This window comes from Grus americana, chromosome 15 (assembly GCF_028858705.1).
Source record: "Grus americana isolate bGruAme1 chromosome 15, bGruAme1.mat, whole genome shotgun sequence".
Taxonomy (NCBI): Eukaryota; Metazoa; Chordata; class Aves; order Gruiformes; family Gruidae; genus Grus; species Grus americana.
In genome coordinates, this window is record NC_072866.1 from 6448107 (window position 1) to 6467162 (window position 19056).

At 39.3% G+C, this 19056-nt stretch overlaps 1 protein-coding gene across 4 annotated transcripts in view; it reads right to left on the reverse strand.

The window, feature by feature from the left end:
* Nucleotides 1-19056, reverse strand: part of GRIN2A (glutamate ionotropic receptor NMDA type subunit 2A) — a 190100-nt gene that overhangs the window by 71404 nt on the left and 99640 nt on the right. For all 4 annotated transcript variants that reach the window (XM_054843438.1, XM_054843440.1, XM_054843439.1 and 1 more), the window contains 2 exons: nt 15769-16361; nt 5360-5474 (listed from right to left, as the gene is read on the reverse strand). In XM_054843438.1, the coding sequence (XP_054699413.1) occupies nt 5360-5474; nt 15769-16361 (708 nt within the window). The remainder of the gene's footprint in view (nt 1-5359; nt 5475-15768; nt 16362-19056) is intronic.

Genomic DNA, 19056 nt, shown 5'->3' on the forward strand with positions numbered 1-19056 from the left:
TGCGAGCACTTTCATGCCTTATTAATAGGGAGTGGTTTACAGTCCTGGGTGTTTTGAAGACATCCATTTAAAGCTTTGAAGTTTTCAAAATTTGCTGCAAAATCTCATATGGGGTATGCAAATATACCGCTCTTCCCTCAAGGCTGCTCCTTATGCTGACAGGAAGGCACCAATACTGCGACCAGCAGGGCTCAAAGGAAAACACAGTACCCAGAGAGATTAAAAACAAACGGGGAGAACAAAAAGCTACCACCTCCTGTAGCCTCATTTTTCAATGCAGAATTAGTAATTAGCACTCACCAAATCCTCAGTGGTTGGTATAATTTTGGTACTGGGAAATGTCCCAAATAACTCCATGTAGCGCAAGAGTTCAAGCTCATGCCAGAGAAGCCATTTTATGAGTTGATTATGTCATTAGAAAGGAAAAGAGCTAAACAAATTGACAGCCCCTTCCTCCACCTCCCTGTGACAGAAGACTTTTTATCACCTCTGCACTCAGCGAAGGTCTTACGGCTCTCCAGAAATGTCCAGATGGCCATATCTTTACCTCCAGAGAGAAAGAGCTGCCCTGAAAGTCTTCCTACTCTTGTATCTCCTCTCTACTATTAGCTGTAAATAACAGGAGCAAAGCACACTTCACCACTGCTTCCCACGCTAGCTGCGATTCCTTTACAGCGGCAGAGAGGAGGGAACCATCCTGCTTGGGAATACAGGATTTAAGAAATGCTGCATAATAATTGGTGCAATTCAAACAATTCTGTACAGTAAAGGTCAAAGGAAAGGCCTTTAGGCTAAGTTAAGCTCACTGATACAGAAACAATATGCAATTTTCACTCGACACTAAGTGTCAGGATGGGCATATTTACAGGAAGAGTAAATACACGAAGCAACAAGGGTAGAACAAAGAAAATGACAACCCAACAGATGTCAAAGAGCATGCTGTTTCTGCTATGGGCAAAGATAATATATCATGTAGGCCACAGAGCTACTGACAAAAGATATACCAGCACATGGATGATTAGATCATGCAATTTCATCTGTTATAGTCAAAAAATATGCATTTCTTCACAACTTTTAGGGAATGCCTATCATGAGGCATCAGGACCCTTCAGCTGTCACAACCCCTGCTCTGAAATCAATTGAGATTTCCCAAGAAACTACCCTGTATCAGCTCAGTGGCTTTTTATTATCAGAGTACTCTGACAAAAAGCTCTGTCAGAACTGACCGAGTGTTAGGTTTTTCAGTTCTTGTCCAGTGAAGTCTCAGCTATGTCATTAGATATGATAGCTGTCTGTTCTCGGCTACATGACGGTGGATGTCAGTAGCCAGATGGAGCTCTCTGGGAAGACCTTGGCTCATTTATTCCAGGCAGGAATCACACACCCTCTGCCCACTCATTCCTACTTAGATACAAATGTGTACAACCTCATACAGAGCTTGTAAATCTGGCATATGCTAGTTAATCAGAGCAAAAGTTCTACATTAAATCCTGCATTATTAGAAAGTTAGAGATGATTGATTACATTTAGATAAACCTGGATGTAAGTAAAGCTTCTTGCAGTGGCATTTTAATTAGCAATTGCACTGTGTAGTATCTGTGAGTCTTGCTTCTTGTAAAAATTCATTGGATACAAAAATGTAGGATACATATCTCACAAATTCACCCAGAATACAGACCACCATGGTACTTCTATCTCCATCTATCTGGGAGCACCATTAAAAAAAATTGGTTTTACCCTGAAACTCATCTTTACACATGGAATACACTCATCTTTAAATGCTATACAGTCCTCCCTACCTTATTTAACATATATGATAAGCACAGCTAATTAAACCACTTAATTTTGCCACTGCTAATAACATTCTAGTATGTAATTTTGATATTGGATTAACTAGGTTTATTTCCACATTAAAAAAAATAAATAAATAAAAATGACAAACAGGCTTTGAAGTTTGCAACTCAGTGAAGTTAAGGGGCTGGGTGAGACACCCAGGTCACACACATCTCACTGCGATAAGCTTAATGGGGGAGTTGCAGCTGGTACTGCTGGGTCTCTGAGAGTTTTTCAGCATTAGCAGAGTGTTCCTGCAGCGCTTCGGTGATATTTGGGCAACAGTGTTAACTCTGGCAAATTTATCGAGTTTCACTGAAACAAGCACATTAAGCTTGTCTCCTTAAAAATCTGTTGCCTGAGAACAGCAGCCCCTTTGCCCGTTCAAGATTAGCAACAAGAATATGAATGTTGATGTCAGAAGTTTGAGTAGCTGCTTTAGGATCTGTCAAAATATCTTGCTGGATGCCTGCTGAACATGCCCAAAAGTGATTTTCAGTCTTCAAACTATTATCATCCAACTAGCTTTTTTCAGAATCTGATATGGGGCAAATCCCTCAGTCAACCCCATTTATATGTGAAGTTACCACTTCAAAGTTTTGATACAGAGTCATTTGTAAAGGAAAAGGAACTTCTTTTCCTAGGGGTAAGATGTATGCTCTTCAACTATGGTTGAATGGATTTTCTATAACCTCAAGCCTTGAGTCAAGTGTATCAGTTTTCAGACCAAGGAAAAATTGTATTTAAGTAAAAGCAGATTATTATACTAAAACCAAAGAAAATTGAGTTTTAATTTTAAATCTTATATTTTCAGGAGGATATTGGGTAAAAGAATCTTCACATAAAACACAATTACACTTTCTTACAAAAATAATAAAATAGCTACTCGCAATTTCTACGTACATTAGTTACATTACAAGGATTAGCAGACTGTTGCATTGTCAGTTTTTCACATGAGTAAATCATTTAATTAGATTCTAGGACTTGATAATTTTCCATATAGGATTGAGGATATTTAATAAGACTTCAGTAAAACAATTCTGTGATACTCATTGCAATACTGTAATTGGAAGTAAAAGCATGTGCCTGTCTGGAAACTCAAAGCAGGAAATGTTAGATCTCAGATAAGGAACTTTGACAGTTTTGAAATTGAGCAAAACAGCACAAGGAGAAAGGAACGAGGAGAAGGAAATCGGCTGAGATATGGGGTGAGAAAAGCAACTTGGAAAGAACAACGCTAGAGAGATGTTCAGATAAACCAGGGGGTGGGCAAGGGCCTTCTCGTGTCTCTAAGTCGGAGGAACTGTCCTGTTATTTCTGAAGTGCACAGTGACGCTCTCCTGATACAAACGTGGGGTGCTCCGAGATAGCTGAGAGCTACATCCAGCTTGCCAGGATAATTGATTAGTCAGTTTATTTGTCTTCATCCACAGAGGCAGGGACCAGCTTGTGGTCAGAAGAATAATTCTGGTGGTGACAGCCTGTTCTTGGCCGCCTTTCACTTCCCCCCTCTGACATAATTAAACCTGGCCCCCTTCCCATCGTCCTACGATAGAGAAGCCGACACACAAGCTGCAGCTAGGGGCAGGCTCTCTCTACTGAAGTAACTCGCCTGGCCTGCTACCAAACAGGCTCTAAAGCAAAGGGGCAGCTACAAACAGATGCCTTAATTTTGGGGAGGCAGAAGCCTCCCTTCAGTCACTCTTTTTTTCCTCCTAGGAACCCCTCAAACACAGGGATGAGCAGGAAGGGATTTATCAGGGGAGAACTGTGCACAGACAACGTAAGCACCAGCCTACAGAGTCCTGTAGCCCAGCGCAGCAGGTGGAGCATGCACTGCTGCCATGCAAGATGCACAATCAGATACAACAAAACCTGCACCAAATCTTCCATCCTCTGATAGGGGAGTCACCTGAAGGTTAAAACAGGTTCAAGTTATTTCTTGGAAATAATGTCGGTTCATATATCCCACCTTACTTTGTTGCTGTTAGCTCATCTTTCAAAAACATCAAACCTATCTCCCCTTGTCCTTTGAATGGCCTCTTTAGAGAAGTTTCAAGGCACGCAATGTATGAAATTATTATACCATAAGCATTGTTGGCTGCCTCTCTAACAATTTTCTCCCTTTGGTGTCTCATACTAATATTGCCCATGTAGGATAATATTTTTCTAGAACATTATATATGATATGCAGGCTGTTGAAGAATTTTAAAACAGGGTAAGAAATTTTCATAATGGTTACTGAGCAAAAGATTCCCCCAAAGATTCAGATTGACACATTTAGATAGGATTAAGTTTATCCAGAGAATTCAATTTGCATCAAATGAACATCAAGAAGTACATAGCATAATCTAGGACTACTCTCTGTGTTTTTGCATGACTAGCATATTTACTGAGATGTCCCTCAGTAATTCCTATTTTGTCATTCTTATTCAACATCATGAAGAGTCTTGCAGTCTTACAAATTGGAGTTATAAGTTGATTTTATGGGATCCTAAAACTGTAAGAGAAAGAGTTCATAGATTTCAGCAGCAATTTAGATAATGCAGGATCATGCTTTATGAATTTAAAATAAAACTCTGTGAATGATGTCTCACATGGCATCAGTTCCTAAGATCCCCTGGGTTTAAAACATGGGACCACAGATAGCCTGCAAAACTCAGAGCCAAAACAATCACAGGCGGAGGTGGGAGTTTAAAAAAAAAACCAATAAAACTCGTCATAAAGTTTTCCTTTTAATACTCGCATATGTGTTTAACCCTGATATTAAGACATAGAGGTTTTTTAAAAAAGTGGGTAGCAGAACCTGGTCTCAGTAAATTCATTTTAAACAGGGAAGATCTAGAGAATCAGCCCCAAGCTATGTTTTGATTCTAGGTCACTGCACTCCATCTCTTTATAACATATCTAGGAAAATAATATTTATTTACTCTTCATAGCAACTTTTCCTTCTAGTCTATATAGAGGTTTATGGAGATCACTCACCTACCAGAAGAACACAAGTCAAAATTCTGATTTTTTTTTTTTTTTTTTTTTAAGGCAAACGTTATAGGGATTATCCTGCAATTCCACAGGAATTTCATAGTTTACAAAAAAAAAAAAAAATACTTTTACTCTCAAAATCTGTCACAGAATATAAAAACAAGCAAATAATAGGAAGGACTGGAGTTGTCAAGATATACAAATCCGTCTAAATTTAGGTAGTTAAGGCCCAAGTTTGAGGAGCTTTTTCAGTCATCTATTTTATTTTACTAAACTGTAGGAAGAAATGCAAGATGTGTTTCACAGAAATCTTATGAAATCCTTGTGGTGTATCTTCGCTGATATGTTGCTTTCCCTGTTTAAAATCCTTAGACCTACTCAGAATAAGGTAAAATTATCTTTTCTGAACTGTTGTGACAAACCTGCTGCAGCAGACTATCATCATTGACATCCGTGACGTTAATCTGTCTCCTTGTCATTAATAGGGTTCTTACCAAGTCTCGCCCGTCTCCTCTCACGTCTCTTACCCAGAGGTAATGCTCACCTTTTCCCATTCGCGATCGTTGTTCAGTACTATCACCACCAGCCTGGGGTGTGCTTGATAACCATCTGCTGTGAAGGACAAATCTTTACCTTCCCAAGTCACATTCATCATAAACCTAGAAGGCAAGGAAAAAAAAAGTACATTGAAAAATTAATAAACTGTCCAGCAGCTAACGAGCAAGCTCATTCAGTCATCAGAACCACTGATGAAATACATGCACCAAATCCTGGTCATGCTGTGAAAAGCCTGCGTTTGCAGTATGGGGAGTCTGAGCATTTCAAGGCAGTCCTCAGCAGAAGACAAAGCAAAATATTGTTTACATATGATTTTTAATGCAGACATCATTTTTAAAGCAGCTACAACATTATGCATGACCTGTATACTCCATGAATAATATTTCTGGCATTTTGAGGAACTCGCCAGTTTTTCAGGACTAGTCTACCTAGTTTTTCCATATCCTGATTAGCATGTATAGTTTTTAAATTCTAACTGTTGCTTTCCATTCATCATTGAACCATGTACCCTCTTTTCCAAAGCATTGTCCTTTTGTTGCTTCAGAAATGCTGGCAATCTGGCCATCTAACAAACTTGACTTTCCTTAAAAATAATTTTCTCTCAAAATTTTCCACAGACTTATAACATAAATTCATATTTATATTTGCTCCAATTCCACATAGCTTCAGTGTTTCTCAGAGAGAACAGATTGTTTCCACCGCTCCAGGGTCAGAAAGAGTGATGAGAAATTGCAGTTTTTATTTAAAGTGCAAATACAGGGAACTTACTGCCAAGAGACTGAACCACCACAGCACACAGGTCAAGCTCCCCAGACTGTGATATTGCAAAAATCTATCATTTTATACATTATTTGAAATTCCCTCACCGAAAAAAATCAGGCATGAAAGGGAAAAGAGTAAAAGGCTGGTATTGGCATTGGTGTTCTTTGGTCGTGTTGAAAAAAATCAAACTTCCAGCCTGTCAATGTGAGCCTGACAGGGCTATCCCGCGGGTGAGAGGTAAGTAAAGCTGCAATTCAAAATCTTGGAGATCCCATGGGACTTCCAGAAGGTAACATGCTCTCTAGCCCATATGCACGGTCTGAAGTTAATTGCATTGAATTGCACTGAATTCTCAGTGTATTGCGTTGAATGAAATTCAGTTCAAGCTTTCACCTAGATGCTCTCCTGGAATTCAACTCAACACCAATGTCGTTCCACCCCTCAGAGAGATGTCTGTGGAAGGGTGTCAAAGTTACTCTAACTATTCTTCATACATTGCTCTGTAATGTTTTACCCACAAGAAATTGATACTGTGGGTTTGTTTTGGTGGTTTTTGGGGGGAGGGAGGTGTTGGGTTTGGGGGTTTTTTGTAGCAGCAGTAGTGTTTTCTCCTGGTGAATCTGAAAGACAAAATTCTTCAGCTCCATATTCAAAAGGCAGCTTTGCATTGACATAGCTGCCTGAAAATCCCAATAGCAGAAGCAGACTAAATAAAAGTATATAGACCCAGAAAAAATAATGGCATTGTATTATAACAGTTAATAATTAAATGTGGACTGCCCTAAACAGCCATATTAACATCATTCAGCACCAGTTTGACAGCAATTTGTAAATTCACCCATCATAATAAATCATATTTTGTGACAGACTTTCGGCGTGAAAATTTTCCTCTTGGCAGAACTTTGCTTTGCAGTTGAACTAATTTCCCACATATTCCTTTTTTCATCCAGCACTGAAAGAGCTTACTTGGGAATAAAAAGCTGGTTTGCCCCCTTAAGAGAAAGTGGCAAACCACCAGACAGAATTTGCTTGTGCATACATGTAAGAAACCAGCACAACATTTGCTTACTGCTGAAAATCAAATTCTCTGTGACTCAAGGAATAAAATGCCCAGGAAGCCACTGCAAGGGGAAAACAAGGACATACTGTGAAAAGATGCACTACTTGTGTTCATAGTGCTGCACCCTCCCTCCCAGGTTCTCTCCCAATTCATACACATGAAATAACACCTTCCCCAATGAACACATCACTTTACGGGGCCAGGCAAAAATCACCTCATTTCAGTAAAACCAAAAGCCAAGCACTTTGTTTTCTCCTAAGGGCTGGACCACAAACATGCACGCTGTACCACATCAGGCTTTTGTGTCCAGTTGGGTTTTTAATTACATAGCCATTGGTGATTGGACTTGAGTCAAATCCTTCTTTTATACAGTTTGGTAGGATCGCTACCCTAGATTTCAAACACCACTCATCATATTTTGGGATTAATATGCAAATGCCCTAGCCTAGAAGCTAGTCAAGGGCCATCACGAGATGCAGTGCTGTAGCTGCAGTAACGTTCAAGTGTTCCAAAAAGAAAGTTGAACCACAAATCTAAACTGAAAAATTGAACTCAGTGTATAGTTTTAAACTGTGAGAATTTACCAGCCATTTAGTAATGAAACACAGTTTGCAAGTTAAAAAAAAGTCCCTAATCTGTACAAGGGTCTTAAAATCGTATTGTCTGAGTCATATACAAAGGTATCAGTGAGTGACGCAGACTGAGCTACCCCAGTTTCTCAAATTGCAGCAGTAGAAAAGAACTTCAAAGAGATTCTTGTTTTCCCAAGCACACTCTTCTCTAGAAAATTCATCAGCTGCCTGTGTTCTTCAGAAACCAATGCCTACAATCTACATTCCCTTTTGAATTGTCATTTTTCCTCCACAAAGGACAGAAGTTACTGGCCAAGATCCTAAACTGCTTGTCTCTATGAAAAACAACTGTATGCTTTTCTGTTCCTGGTTAGGAAGAGTGAGGGAAAAAGTATTTCTATTCTATGTTATTCTTATAGAGTTTTAAGCCCAAGATTAATTCTGTGCAAGATATCTTTGTCTTCTGAATTGGTCAAAATATATTTCTGAAATAGTTTTGGAATTGCATATTCCTGTTCTTGACTAAATGAGGTGCTTGATTATTTGAGCTTGCTACTTCAAGGGGGCAATTCAGCATACACATTAGATTAGTAGTTAATCTGCTTTCATACCTCATTAATGCTATAATCTTTGCAAAGACATGCTGGCAGGAGGCCTTGTGATGATATTATGACACTGAAGTCTTAATTAACTTTTGCAAGCTGAAGTTTGTGAGTAAGATTCTCCAGGTGATACATGTATGAAAAATGGGATTTTGAGGAGAAGTTAGGCTATTCTCATACTGAATCCAAAACAGGTTTTTATCATGCAATGAACCAAGTCTGTACTATACATTTCAAACATTTTTAAACATTTAAACAATTCTTTTTTCCTTGTCACCTTCCCCAACAAAACTGAAAAGAGAAGTGTTGAAACACCACAGCAGAACGCTATTGCCATTGTATTTACAGTAAGCCTTTGAAGCACCAAGGTTATAAACTGCTGTGTAGTTTAAGGTTTCCAACTTAATTTTTATAGACTCAGAAAGATCAAGTAAATCACATAAAGCTTCAGATTAATGCCAAACCTATGCAATATCTATCCAAGTCAAAATTCTGACTCTATCCAGAAAGACAGAACACATTTGAATAAGGTGGCTTTTCCTACCCTGTAAATATTCTATCACAACTTCATTGACTCTAACTGCCATTAACAAATGGGGGAAGACTTTGCCAAGAGGATCAGACCTCAATTTTCAGATGACCTCAGTTTTTAGAGGACCACTTGCTAGGGTACAGTATCGCTGAAACAGAAGTGCCTTTCTAGCCAGTTTTCTTAGAGAAGACATGGACCTTCTTTGCCCATAAGGTGTTTGGTAAGGATTCCTACACTGCATGAAAGCAGTTGAAACCCCAGCAAAGCCATGACCACTCCTGGAGCAGAATCTTTGAGACATTCTGCTTCTATGTTATACAACAGCAAACATGTTTGCAAGCTATAGGATTTCCTTTGATGTCCGTGGAGCAATGCAATAAATTAAACATTTTAAATTAATCGATCCCTTAAAAATCAATGCATACAATGTAGTTGTAATAATAATTATACATATGACCAAAAAAATGCTCTCTCCCAAACTAATACAGTAAAAAATTCACTCTTCTCCCCTCAAAACTGTTTGGTTTTGATGTTTTCTCCATTTTTCTCTATTTCATGTTTATTTTCTTTTCATCTGTCCACTGAAACACGAATGTGAAAGTGTCTGTGCTACAATCAAGTTGTGAAACTGAGCACAATTAGTTACAACAGCTGCTTTTCCTACAGAAAGGATCCTTTGGTTTCTCCCCTGCCAAGGTTTAAGCCTTCTTCTCCACTAACCTCTTTTCATAACACTACAGCATCTACCAGTAAATAAATTGCTAGTCTGGGGTGGAGGGGGAACATGTTGAATTTCCAGGGTTACCTTTAAAACCTTCACTCTGGTGAATATGAGCGTGCTCACAGCCGGTCAAAGCAGCAGGGGCACCCCAGGGCACCCGGGAGGGGTGGCAGGGCGCAGGTGGAGAGCCTGCCAGGGGGGCTGCAGAATGGAGGGGCTGCACACCGTACAGGAATGACACCTTTAGAAACCAAACAGGTCATGCAAACACCCTCAGCAAATGTCCCACGGTTTTAAAAGCAAGTTTAGAAACAGGAAGCGCAGACTGTCCCAGATGCCCTTTCTTCTGGTGGCTCTGATATTTGCTCCTTCCTTTTTTGTTTTATAATGATAATTTTATACAGATTCAGACTTTTAAAAGGAGAAATTCAGGACTCATTGGGCTCAGGAACAGAGCCAGCTCTGCAATAACAGGCTGGTTTATAATTAGTATGAAATCCACCTAGTATCCAGCTCCCAAACAGATCGCTGGCTGGGAAAAATATAATGGGTAGAGCAGAGGCATTAATGAAAACATATCACTCCTAAGCTACCTCCAAAGAAGAGAACTTAGTCACTAGACCTGGAAAATAAAGCACACGGTCTGATAGCTGCAGGGAGCAGAAAGCCTGCGGGACTCCTCACTGCCATGAGTTCAGACCCACGTTTCCTGTCCTCATCCTGCAGGCCAGATAATCAAACCTGATAAATTCCTCAGGTGCCATCACTGGGGACTATCATTTTTTATTTAGTGCTTTCTTCACCATGGGGCAGTGTTTCAAATCTGTGACAACCACAGGCAATGAAGAGAAACAGCGGAGACTTAGGGAAATACAGGTTTCATAAACAAAACTCTCCCCCTTCTCTCCCAAAGAAGGAATTTCCAAACTGAGATTTAAAGCAGATGAAATGCCTCACAACCATCATGTCATCTGGTGATATTTCTCTTTCCTCCAAACAGTATGAACCAACCTTTTTAATAATCTAGACAGCCTGTCTGGGCTTGGCATTCATCCAGCATCATACCTAAAAAAGCAGAAGTGAATCCAAATTTTGCCTTTTCTTTATCTTGTTGAGGCTCTGAACTGCTGAACTTCCTTATTATGATTCTTCTGTAAAATTTGAAAGATATTTATCAATAGAAACCCCAAGAAAAATGATTTATCATTAAGAAACAGATTTCATAAAAATATCTATAAAATTAAATCAAGAAACGCTGAATGTAGAATATATAATGTGTGGTCTGAAGTACATATAGAAATAGGTCTGAAATAGATCACTATTAAACAAGGTACCAATGCATTTTTCAAACAGTGAAGCTTTTTTTAAAGACGATTTTATATCTTAAGCTATGTAGGATTTTTTTTTTTTCCTAAATTCAAATCCTTTGCAGTGATGCCAAGAGTCTCTTCTTCCTCTTCGTGCCTCCTCCTCCACTTCCCCCAGCCCTCACTCTCCTGAATATAACTCTGCGACGATACCCTGCTTTGGAGCTGTATCTCCCTAGGCCTTGAGCCAGCATGGATGAATAAAATTTTGGGAACAATATGCTCAGTGACTGTGAAAAAGGGATGGCATGCCAACTACTTGTACCTCCTGCCTGCTGCTCCTTAAAGCATTAGTTGCCACTAGGTCTGGAAAAGTCATTTTGCCCCAGTTCTGCCAGACAAGCGATGAAACACTTGGGGACCCCTTCTGAAAAGGGGGCAAGGGGAGGGAGCAAAATTAGAAAGGGCCCAGCTGCCTGGGAGGGTGCCGCTGACTACCATAACTCATAAAGCACCAGAAGGTTTAGTGAGTTAATGTTGTTATTATTAGCAATAACATTTCACAAAAAGCACTAATCTGGTTACATTTTGCTCCACCAGCTCAGAAACAAACCAAACTCTTCCCCATGAAGCCACCTGGTTTCCTGCAAGGGGACGGTGTCTGCAGCAGCTCCGTCTCCAAGAGCCTTCACTTACATTTTGAATTTCAAGGCCTGGTTTCAGCCCTGAAGGCTGGCTCTGCTCAACTCCAGAACAGAGCCCATGCTCGTTCTCTTGTTTTAATTTTGTCTTAATTATCACAGAAAGAGGAAAATGTTCTAAAAGTCCCTAATCTGGTAACTGTTTGGTACCTTCTGCTTCCTGAACTGACCTAACCTGGGAGAAAATTCTGATACAGATTTTCTATAATTTCTTGAATCACTTCATCAGTAAAACAGCACCACGTCAGAATGGCTTGGGTGGAGTGTTTTCCTCCACAACCCCTCTTTTGTTGGTGGTGAAGATTAGTTTTACTTTCAGAGGAACATGACAACAGTTTAATCAATTCAGTTCCTGCTGTTTAATGCAACTATCTGGAAAATGCCCTCATACTATAGAAGAGGGCAATTACTGCACATGAATTAAAAGAGGTGCAAATACCTAGTTGTTACTGTTTAAAAGCTGCTCGTCAGCAGTAAGTCAGACTGTGTATCCCTATGTACCAATCCAATTGCTACACCACTCTACTACTGGGTTTCCTGATCAGAAAGCATTCCCACACAAACTAGCGAGGCTAAGAGATCCTGCCACTGACAATTTTTTTTTCTCATTTTGAGTATCTTTTCTCATTCATTTTTCCATGTTGACAACAATAATTTCTTACAATCCAGAACATCTGAAATTAGTTGTTAACATTAAATCTAGGACTGGCAGCTTGGTCCTCATATGGAGATGCTTGCCTAAATATGCTGTCCTCGCTGGAAATCTGCTGCTCCCTGTATCCCTGTGGCCTCAGTGCTCCACGAAGGCTTGCAGCTTTCATGCCTTCAGCCATTTAAGTGCATCATCCTCGTTTGGATTTGTTTCCACAGAGCAGCCTTCACAGTAGTGAAGGAGTAGAATAAGCAAATCTAGCAGCAGCAGCATCAAAATATTGAAGTTGATGGATGAATATTAGGACTCGAGCAACTGAAGACGACGCTGTCTGTAGCCATGCTGTAAGCCAACAGCAGCACAACAGCAAGGACAAGCAAATGAACCACGTGGTAGGCCACGGAAAGACAGCAACATTGGGTAGCACATTTCAAAACACCGTTCCCACCGCGTCTCCAAGTTTTTAAAGTAGGGTGACTCAGGGCAGGATCAACTAATGTGTTTGTACCTGGCCCTTTGGACTTCACGTTGCTCCTGCTCCCTGGCTTGATGATGACGAATAAAGGAAACCATGCTTGGGAAGGGTATGGAACAACAGCCTGCCCAGAGCAGTTTGGACAGCTTTCTAACCCTACACCTTCACTACCGAACATAAGATGAGTCTCTAAATCCTGCATCTTATTTGGTTGTATTTGGAAACTGAATGTAACTAAATGTAAACACCATGTGGTAAATACCTGACCACCTATGGACAGACACATCTTTTTGCTGTTCAGGATAATGACAATAGAGCAACAGCTTTGTCATCCCCATCCATCCCCGCACAGATCAGAGTGGTTGGAAATGTTGTTGTGAGATGTATCTCCCAGGGTTATGACTTTTATACACGAGTACTCTTCTAGACAAAGAAGCATTTCTATTCACAAAGCAGCAGCATTTTCCATGACGACTGGCAGGGTTATTTTGTTTTGCTGTTTGTTTGCTTACATGTTTTCCTTTTTTGAGAGAGAGTGAGCATTTGTTCAACTGACATTGCATTAATGAGCTGCTAATTCTATCCTGCTGTGCTAGTGCCAGTATTGCACACAAAGGTATTTTTCTGTCTTGGAAGAATCTGGGTCTTACACAGATGGGAGAAGATGATCTGAATCAATACATATATATATATATATATATGTATGTTTTTTAATGCATTGAAAATGATCGCTGTATTTTATTTTAAATCCTTTATTCATAGGGAAAAACTAGTTTTCCCATGTGTATCAGAAATGAACATTGATCAAATCATTCCAAAAACTAAAGCAAACCTGATTTTTTCTGGGTCTAGAAAGCAAATAAAAGCATCTTAAAATTGCAGTGACGGGGAAGGATAAATTGTGTGCTTCAAAACATATATATCTTCAAACCAATTTAATACTCGAAGAATTTGAGAAAGAGGGGGGAGGAGCTTTCACTTTATGGCTTTCTTTACATAGAATTTCTTCATAAATGGCGATAAAAATCGCTATCTACATCACACATAAAGCATTACCAACCTCCATTTACAAGCAAATTAGCTATTATGGCATAGCCTTAGAATACTATACTGGCTTTAAAGCTGAATTAGACTGTCATTATAATAGATGGAATCTAAAAATCCTCTTTTTTTTTTGCTCCATTCTTGAGCTTGGTTTTGCTCAAGCGTCACCTTACAGAACCTCTATCCAGCTTTCCACTGAGTTCTCTGCTCCTGAGCTCACAAGCAGGGTCCCTTCCTGCAACCCTACTTCTCCAGCATTGATTTCCAGCACAAACAGGGAGGCACAGTACAGCAGATCCCAGGTCCTTAGACTGCTTACAATTACTTCAGCCCTTTTCATTGTGAGGATGCTCCAAAATCCTTTGTTTGTTAGCATCATATACATTTATTCTGTAGTTTAAAATACAAAGCTGTGCTATCTGTGACCTGAAACTATGAAGATTACATTTCAGAATAAAACCCCAATTCAGGCATTGATTTGTCCTGTGAGGAAGAAATCCACAATTGAGAGATGAGGATAAGAAACTACAATGAATTTACATAATTCACCTTCACATGGACAGACTGGTCAGCTCCCAGAGATTACTTAGCGCTGCTAAATGCTTGTATATACTTGCTTTTCTTGCAGATTATATGTGACAAGAATAGTCTTGGGGAGTTATTACATAAGAAGAACTATTTAAAGTTTATTCATTTTAGTGTAATTCTGGCATTTCTAAATTAAAAACAGCCTGCTTCTTGTTCTTATGGTGTTGGAAAAGCTCAAAGAATCTCCAGTACGGAAAATATATTCTCACTTCATAGCTCAGTGTTTTGCATGGGAAGTGACTTTATTAACCACAGTGCACTATATTACCACTTCTCCTATTAATAATTTCTATGTGCATCATGCACTGCACACTCAGAATCTCCTGGTGAAGTCTAATCTCACTGCCCTAATACTCACAAGCCCTATTCTCAGAGTCATACAGATTTAATGAGAAAAAAATGATTGAGAAAGACAGCTTATGCTGAATACTGAATACCTAACTCAAGTCTACACTAGTGTATTACCAAAACAGTGGGGTAGGTGTCTTTTTCAAAACAGGTTCAAGTTTTTGCGGCCCATCCAACCGAACCACAGTATTTTAAACACCGACACTTCTGTCGACAGAATACAATATAACTTCACAGAAACTGGTGTTCAAATATTACTAGTGAACTTCTTTGTTTGTGCAGATCCCACAGTTAACTTGGTTAATGGAATGCCATTAGCTCTCACTTATCTGGCACTGTGAGCACATGCATTGAGAACCATGTGAGGCTCATACTGGGTGCAGGTAGGACAAGTCATCCCAGCAGTGCCTTCCAGCTGCTCCACCCTGACACAAGTGACCGTGCAAGGGCTTTCCTGGAGCCGCGCTAGACCAGAGAGCCACCCCAGTGCTACCTCCTCTCACTCCCCAGGGGCAAGTGGGGCAGCAGGAAAAGAATCACAGATTTTCTGCAACACCTCTGATAAATTTGTATAGCTGCCTAGCTAATTTAATACTTCTATAATTTCCAGGGACACCTCTTCAATGCTGCACATCTCTTATCTTCTAAAATATTACCAGGTTCCTTCAGATGCAAGTGATTCAGGCACAGCCTCCAGAGCATTTTGGCAATTTTACCTCATAGTTAAAGTACACAGTGGCATGATTGTATTAACTCAGCTTCATACCCCCTAAGACCAATTTCTGTCATCTTCCACATCAAATCCAGAGCAGTATTTATTCTCCACAGCACATAACATCATTTCCATGCACATAGTTATCAGTGCAGCAAGTCCTATTGCACGTTCCCTTGGAACATTTGAAAATCATAGCTTAAAAAGGTCATGATGGGATTAACAGAAAACAATATTCTCCTTCAAGAAACATAATGGCAGTAGAATGGAAAATTACCAAAGTTACGAAGGGAAAAAAACTCAAACCGGTAAGACTTACTTGTGCAAGGTGTGAGATGGCCGGTCATTTTTCTCCGGTTGTCCATAGCAGCTAGTTTTTGCTTCAGGAATGAAGGAGTATTTTTCCAGCATGGCTGATGCAGCAGTGGCAATAATCCCAAGGCCATCCCGTACCCGAGCTTCTAAACTGTAGTCCCATTCATCATAAGATGCTGAAATGAGTCCTGAAGGAAACTCCTTGGGAGTGATTTCTGTGTTACCACTAACCAGGCTGGGAACTATCCAAAAGAAATCATAGCCAGTAAGGCCCAGGGAACGAGCCTCATCCAGTATGTAGACAGCTTCATCCTTGGAACAATAAAGCAGGATGACAGATGAATGAATTTTCTTCAGCTGAATTTGGGTCTTGGCATCTCCAAAGGCGGTATCAAGTACGATGACATTCTGCATGTCCCAGCCCACAAAACTATTTTCCACTGTGGTCTTAATGACATTGATGAAGTCTCGATATCCAGGAAAGGTGGTGGTCACCAGAGAAAACACGTGCCAGTCATAATCCTGCATGATCTTCAGCATGACGATGGCTTCTTGCTGGATGGAAGCCCCAAACTGGAAGAACGTGGACATCACATCCTAGAATATCAAACACAGTGAAAGATCATTACTTTTGTACAAGTCTGAAAGGAATAGAACCTCTAATCCTTCTGCTCGCTTTGGTCCACCATCATTACCAAACTTTCATAGCATTCAAATAACTTTCTGTGCCTTATCATATTCATCTCATTAATAAGCAACACTGATCATAAGTAAGTAGAACAGCTAATTAAAATATTTGCCAAAATGTGACAAACAGATATTTGCGTAGGAAATTTCTGAGTGCTTGATCACTTGAAGACAACTACTCAAATCAGTACTTACTGAAGAAGCTCCCTAGAGACAGCCACCCACTGTTAAACAACTCATCTCCAGCAGGTAGCTTTAGAATCATCAAACTTATTAGGAATGTGACCCAATAAATTAATATCAATTTTTAGTTACAATGGAAATAAGTTGTAATGCACATGCTGTATACATATGAAGGAGCTCTGTACTTCCAGACCTAATGTCTGAGGGATACTTCATTTCCACAGGTTCATTTGACTTGGTACAAGCCGTCAGTCTCTGCAGAAGTAGATTTATCGTCCCCAGGTACAGAGTTCGCTCCTGTTCATGGCCTCACTGGTGATCATGCTCCATTCAGAGCACATGGCCCATTGATGCCTGCTGTAGAATTAACAGAATGGGACTCCGGGGACAACCAGCAAGCTGCCGGTGTCCTCATTAAAGGACTTAACTGGAAGTAAATTCAAACAACGGACACAAAGTCTGTAACTGGTAGCTGCATTGCCTGACACAGCTGTGCTGTCAATTTGCTACAAGACTTGTTTCTAATATTTGTCTTAGACTTTTACAGTATTCATAACGTTTTATACAGCAAAAGGGCAGGTGCTTCTTATTTTAACAACATCTATCATAAATAGGCAAGCAATAGTATATTTTGTCAGCACTAAATTTACGAACATTTTCATTGGTCTATTTTTGCCAAGTTACTGTAAGATCTAAATTTATTTTTTAATTTTACATTCTAGATTTATATACAACATAATTATTACAGTACCAAAATGATATACAGTAAGCTATATAATTCTTTGTTTTCATTTTACTTCAGTATCTATTCTGACCAGTAGAAGCAACTTATGTGCATCATTTTCAGATACAGAAAGCATGGACTCCTGCTGAAATAAAAGCTTATGATGTAAAAATAAAATATTAACCATGCAAGATTTCTTATATAGCCTTTGTAGGAAAGAGACACACGGTGCTTTTAATTTAAAGAGTTTTATGAATGCAGTTGTGAACTACTATCCTATTTTACACCTGCAGGGAACAGAAACAGATTAATTGACTTAGGTTTTATGGCAAGGTGGTGTTAAACATACAATTATTAGTGAGAACGGTAACTCAGCTCTACAAGTTCTGTATTTCATCTACAGAAATCTATTCAGAGCAAACTGAGTGTCTACATTTTTTTTAATGGAAGATGAGGAGTGTTATTACTCTAAGTGTTACGAACCCGACATCAGGATTTTCTATAGCTTGACAGCAATACAAGTCTTAAGACTGGCATCAGACCGTTGAAGACTGATATCAAAGGTACAAAATAGACACCACTGGTGGTAACGGTATCATCTGCCATGGCTTCTTTGATACCTCAGGGACAGCATTCTGAATGCCAGTGCCAAATCTGCAGTGGTTTGGGGTTAATTACAGATGTTATAAAAAATATTTGTGAGAAGAATTGAATTAGCAAAAGCAAGATTTGATTGCTGAATGCTTCTAGGAGCTATTTCCCTGCACTGTATATTTAAAAATAAACACACAAACAAGCTTTTCATCTGGAGACTTAAGGCTAGAGAAACCCAGCACACAGAAAATCTGCTCAGAGTCAGCATTTAATGGTTTGGTTACTGATTTACTATTACAAAGTAAATTAGATATCTAGAGACAATGCCATGAATCCAAGTTTGCTGTTGCTTCCTAATTGAACATAAAAAAAAATATTGTAATGCAAAGAAGTCAATCGTTTCAGTTTTCTTCTCCAGCTCTTATCTTATCCTGGCTTTTACTTGTGATTATGCTAAATAACAGTAAAAATAAATACAATAATTTACAGTAAATTAAATAGAGTGAAAGGATATGATGGAAACACTCTACCCCATTTCTATAAATGGTTTATGGCTACTAATGTAGTAGAATAATTCTTTCATACACCTTGGTCCTTCGTGCTCACAGGAACTTCTGCAATAAGGCAAGTAAAGATGAAGTCTTTGAGGGCAAGAAACGATGTACACGGACATTTCCAAGTGTGACCTTTCTAACCAGTAAATACAGATTTTTAAGCTGGAGCAGTCCTTGTCACCTTCCCTGGCCGTGAACAATGGTCTTGTGCACAGCAGCCTGTGCCACCATTACAGAAGTCTGACAACACAAGCCAAGTACTAAAAATAAATCCTTTCCTTTTGTAAACATTTTGTTAGAAAAATAGTTTATACAAGGAATTTTGATTAAACGTTTTTGTAAAGTTCACACCCATATTATATGAATCCTTTTCACAAAATTATGAATGTGAACTTTAGTCAAAACCAGACAATGAATATCAATTTGTGATCAGAAGGATGAAAAAAATTGTAATTATATGGTGAAAACGACTTTGGGTTCAGGAAAAGTGGAGATACAAATATCACAAGATTCTCATTTGAAGAAATTCTGTGTAGCTCCACTGATTTCA